Genomic DNA, 5,056 nt, shown 5'->3' with positions numbered 1-5,056 from the left:
CACAGGATGGGAGAGAGGGGGCGCCTGCCTGGTCCGGGGTGACGTCTAGGGGACAGCCCCACCACAGGCAGGGCTCCCTCAGTACGCTGTCGCTGCGCCCCCTGGCGGATTCTGGTCCCCGACGGGCTCCGGACTCGAAAAGGAGTGAGGCAGGCGCGCGTGGGAGGGCGTCCCAAGGGGAGGGGTCGGCGGCCAGTGCAGGCCCAGAGGCGGGAGCCACCTGGCAGGGGGCGGGGGTGAGCCCCGACGGCCGGCCTGTCAGCTTTCGGCTCAGACGGGCGGGAGCCACGACCCCGCTCGCTGCTCATTGTCTGCGCCCCTGACCGGGGCGCCCCTGGTGCCACAGTGCGGCCCGGCGGGGTAGCCTCCTCTCGTCACTTCAGCCAACGCCGCAACTATAAGAGGCGGTGCCGCCCCGCCGTGGCCGCCTCAGCCCACCAGCCGGGACCGCGAGCCATGCTGCCCGCCGCCCGCCCCCAGGGTTGTTAAAGCCAGACTGCGAACTCTCGCCACTGCCGCCACCACCGCGTCCGGTCCCACCGTCGCGGGCAGCAGCCAAAACCGCCGCAACTGAAGCACAGAGCGGGCAAGGCCAGGCAGGCCATGGGGCACTGGGCGCTGCTGCCCGGCTGGGTCTCTGCTATGCTACTGCTAGCGCTGGCCGCTCTGCCCGCAGCCCTGGCCGCCAACAGCAGTGGCCGATGGTGGTAAGTGAGCTGGTGCGGGGTAGCCACTTGTCCCGGGGCGCAGAGCCAGGGGCCAACTCTACCCAGCTCCCACGCTCTGGGATCCGTCTGCCAACAGGCTCCCTCCTGCGCTGTGACTTCCTTATGCTACACCGAGGGGCGCTCTGGCAGAGAGCTGCCCCAGAGACTCCAGCTCTGCTGAAGTTAGACAAATGATCCGCCCGCGGAGGCCCACGGTACCCCAGGCAGGGAGCCCACTGCTATCTAGCACCGCCCTTCCCCTCTGAGCCCCAACCCCAGCCTCAAGGTGGTGTCCACACCACAGGTGTCCTCACCTCAGGAAGCGAAAGGCCAGGCATTCCCTTAGGAAGGAGGCGAGAAGAAAGTGGGACTCCTAAGCATTTCATGCCTTGGGTGGGCAAGGACTGCAGGCCAAGATTTCCCGCGTAGGCTGACTGGAAGGAGGCTCGGAGAGCCAAGGTAGACACTCAGTCTCTGGGTTCCGCATGCCTTCTCTGTCCAGTGCCCGGATCCAGGGCTCTGAGCAGCCCTAGGATTCCTGCGCACACAGAAGTCAGGACGCTCACTTCTTTCAAACTAGTGAGCCCCCGGGAGCTCGGAGTCATTACCTTGCTATTGATCTCCCGCCGCTCTCTCCTGGCACATAACCCAACGAAGAGAACGGGGTGGGCACGGCCTTTACGGTTAGGGTGCGAGTCCCGTTCCCAAGTCTGAGCTCCTCTCATGCGTCCCATCAGGGGCATCGTGAATGTAGCCTCCTCCACGAACCTGCTGACCGACTCCAAGAGTCTGCAGCTGGTACTGGAGCCCAGTCTGCAGCTGCTGAGCCGCAAACAGCGGCGGCTGATCCGCCAGAACCCCGGGATCCTGCACAGCGTGAGCGGGGGGCTGCAGAGCGCCGTGCGCGAGTGCAAGTGGCAGTTCCGGAACCGCCGCTGGAACTGCCCCACTGCTCCGGGGCCCCACCTCTTCGGCAAGATCGTTAACCGAGGTGGGTGCCCAAGAAGGTGACGTTCAGGTACCAGGGGAAACACAGGGTCACCCCCAGAGCATGGGCGGGCGAGTACAGGGAAGATGTCCCGGGCGCCTGAGGGGTCACAAAATCAACCCGCCAAGCGCCTCATGCCCAGCGCCAACTCCGGGCCGGACTCTTTCCACCAGGTGCTTTCCAGCCGTGTACTTTAGGCACAAAGCTTAACTTTTCTGAGCCACTGCCCCAGAGAAAGGGAGTTCCGGGAAGTGAACGCCGGCTGATCACCACTTTCCCCTAGCCCCTCTCAAAGGCGCCTGGGAAGCTGCTCTCTGCGGGCGTGTGTCTTGCATCCTGCCCAGCAAGGTGCATCGCCAATGTGGACCGAAAGTTTGGGCTGCAGAGGGGTCTGGCGATGCAAGAGTTCTTCCGCTCCCCTCCTTTCGGTTTTCCTCTCTAGGGCTGCCTCGCTTGCTCTCTAGAGTCAAAATGCGACCTGAAGAGTCTCAGTAAGGCATGATTAGCCTGGACGTGGGTGCGTGCCCACGCACCTGCTTTCTCTAGGAGACCTAGAGACCGGATTTCCAACACTGCCGGCCGCAGGCTCCAGAGAGCGGAGTTGAGGCCTGGAACTCCAAGGTCCCAAGCCCTCCAGTGAAGATGCTGACCTGGCGCCCTGCGCACCCACTCGCTGATATCCGCTCTCTTCACCCACAGGCTGTCGGGAAACAGCGTTTATCTTCGCCATCACCTCCGCCGGGGTCACCCATTCGGTGGCGCGCTCCTGCTCAGAGGGCTCCATCGAGTCCTGCACATGCGACTACCGGCGGCGCGGCCCCGGGGGCCCCGATTGGCACTGGGGGGGCTGCAGCGACAACATCGACTTCGGCCGCCTCTTCGGCCGGGAGTTCGTGGACTCCGGGGAGAAGGGGCGGGACCTGCGCTTCCTCATGAACCTTCACAACAACGAGGCGGGCCGCACGGTAAGCCGGACTGAGAGGCTCCGCACTCGAAGCAGAGTGGCAGGGGCTAACCTCGGGCTCGGGAAGTAACAGTCGGTGATAAGGCAAGGGGAACCAGGAGAGGGCGTCCTGAGAGAGCGGGAGGCTTGGAACGAAGCCGGAGAATAGAAAAGATAGTGGCTGAGGGCAAACGGGTGCCTGCGCTGAGGGCATGTAGAACAGAAGAGGTTAGAAGTCATGCGACCCATAGAATGTCTTGCCTACAGCTCCTTTACTGTACAGACTCGAAAAATAAGGCCGTGAGGCCGAGACTGACTCGCAGGCGTGCAGCAGAGTTGGGCCCGGGGTCCAAATCTCAGCGGGATATTTCGCGCCTCCCTTCTCTGGGCCTTTGCTGAGGTCCCGGCGGCGTCCTGGAGGTGGCGGTCCCTGGGATGGTGGCTCTGGCTCTGACAGTGACCTAGGACACCCTTTCTTTCCCCCTCCTCCCAGACCGTGTTCTCCGAGATGCGCCAGGAGTGCAAGTGCCACGGGATGTCAGGCTCCTGCACGGTGCGCACGTGCTGGATGCGGCTTCCCACGCTGCGCGCCGTGGGCGACGTGCTGCGCGACCGCTTCGACGGCGCCTCGCGCGTCCTCTACGGCAACCGCGGCAGCAACCGCGCTTCGCGGGCGGAGCTGCTGCGCCTCGAGCCAGAAGATCCGGCGCACAAGCCGCCCTCTCCCCATGACCTCGTCTACTTCGAGAAATCGCCCAACTTCTGCACCTACAGCGGACGCCTGGGTACGGCAGGCACGGCGGGGCGCGCCTGCAACAGCTCGTCGCCGGCGCTGGACGGCTGCGAGCTGCTCTGCTGTGGTCGGGGCCACCGCACGCGCACGCAGCGCGTCACCGAGCGTTGCAACTGCACCTTCCACTGGTGCTGCCACGTCAGCTGCCGCAACTGCACGCACACGCGCGTTCTGCACGAGTGTCTGTGAGGCGCTGCGCGGACTCGCCGCCAGGAACGCTCCCCTCAAGCTCTCCTCCAACAGACTCACTGGCACTCAATACCCTGATATTTGCCCACCTCGGTACCTCCAGCCACATTCCCCGCAGTACATACGTATGCCACCTCTCCCACCTCCTCCTACCTGGGGACTCCTCAAACCACTTGCCTGGGGTGGCACGAACCTTCTTGCCATCCTGATGGACCTGCCCCGACCTACCTCCCTCCCTCTCCGCGGGAGACCCCTTGTTGCACTGCCCCCTGCTTGGCCAGGAGGTGAGAGAAGGATTCGTCCCCTCCCCAACCCAGGTCAGTTCTTGACGGTGTTGTTCTGCTCCACCATGCCAGCGACCTCTCTGCCTCTCTCTTTTCCCTTTGTCCTCCATTATCTCCGGGTCCCAAAGGTCCCTTCCCATCCTTCTGTCAAGGGTGCAGACCCTGAACACACACCTGGGCATCAGGGCCTTTCTCCTCTCCACCTGCAGCTGAAAGGGGAGGTTTCAGGGTGAAAGGGCAGCTGTGGTGATGTGGAAAATGAGGTTGGGGGACCCAGTAGAAATGTCCCCATTCCCTAAGCCTCTGTCTTGGAGCCATTGAACAGCTGTGAGCCATGCCTCCCTCGGCCACCTCCTACCCCTTCCTGTCCTGCCTCCTCATCAGTGTGTAAATAATTTGCACTGAAACGTGGATACAAAGCCACGAGTTTGGTTGTTGTAAATAAAACTATTTATTTTGCTGGGTTCCAGCCTGGTTTGCAGAGACCACCTCCACCCCAACCCTGTCCCTCTCCATTCTTCTCCCCTTTTGTCCTCCAGCCTTTTCTGGTCCGTCTTCTTCTCTCCCCAGTTTCTCAAAGATGCCTTTGCCTACCGGAATCAGTATTTCCTTCCACTGTGGCTATTAGTGGCTCCTCGCCCCCACCAATGTAGTATCTTCCTCTGCAGAATAAAATCTCTATTTTTATCAATGACTTGGTGGCTTTTCCTTGAATTCAGAACACAACATTGTAGGGTCCCCTTCCCCCTCCTCTTACCACTCCCAGGCTTGGGTGCTTACTTCTTTTAAACAAGTAGTGTACATCACTGGGGGACTGGTTTCCTGGCCCTGCAAGAGGACCCTGAGATTCTGACCCCTGCATGACCCTAATGAGGCCACCGAGGATCCAGTTCTCCCGAGAGAAAACCCTGGTCAAGGGCCAAAAGACACTGCAGGGTTCTTCCTATTCTAACACCAACTGGTAGTGTGATAGTGGCAAGTGCATTCACTTGGTGAGTGGGGATTAAACAAATAGGGAAACTCCAAGCCTGCTTTTCCTGCCTGGAGGAGTTGTGAAAATAGCTACGATTGAGTGATAGCCATGACCATTTTCTGAAACGTAGGAAGAGAAACCCAAGCAGAAAGGGTGTCGCCATGAAGAGCTATTGTTCC

The 5,056-nt window shown here is 61.3% G+C and overlaps 1 protein-coding gene across 1 annotated transcript; it reads left to right on the top strand.

Moving 5' to 3' along the window:
* Positions 1-404: 404 nt before the first annotated feature.
* Positions 405-4,591, top strand: WNT1 (wingless-type MMTV integration site family, member 1). Its single transcript, XM_008570672.1, has 4 exons — positions 405-707; positions 1,445-1,698; positions 2,395-2,660; positions 3,132-4,591. Exons 1-4 carry the CDS (start codon positions 604-606, stop codon positions 3,618-3,620), a joined length of 1,113 nt encoding a protein of 370 aa, XP_008568894.1. The 5' UTR covers positions 405-603; the 3' UTR covers positions 3,621-4,591.
* The last annotated feature ends 465 nt before the right edge of the window (positions 4,592-5,056 follow it).

Source organism: Galeopterus variegatus, unplaced genomic scaffold (genome assembly GCF_000696425.1).
Source record: "Galeopterus variegatus unplaced genomic scaffold, G_variegatus-3.0.2 Scaffold622, whole genome shotgun sequence".
Classification (NCBI taxonomy): Eukaryota; Metazoa; Chordata; class Mammalia; order Dermoptera; family Cynocephalidae; genus Galeopterus; species Galeopterus variegatus.
The sequence above is the reverse complement of the archived record's forward strand: the minus strand, read 5'-3'. Positions and strand labels throughout refer to the sequence as shown.

Excerpts from the sequence above, each read along its gene's own strand:
- WNT1 (XM_008570672.1), top strand. The coding sequence starts at position 604 with ATGGGGCACTGGGCGCTGCTGCCCGGCTGGGTCTCTGCTATGCTACTG. Across the intron at positions 708-1,444 it reads AACAGCAGTGGCCGATGGTG|GGGCATCGTGAATGTAGCCT; the intron begins GTAAGTGAGCTG and ends GCGTCCCATCAG. Across the intron at positions 1,699-2,394 it reads CGGCAAGATCGTTAACCGAG|GCTGTCGGGAAACAGCGTTT; the intron begins GTGGGTGCCCAA and ends CTTCACCCACAG.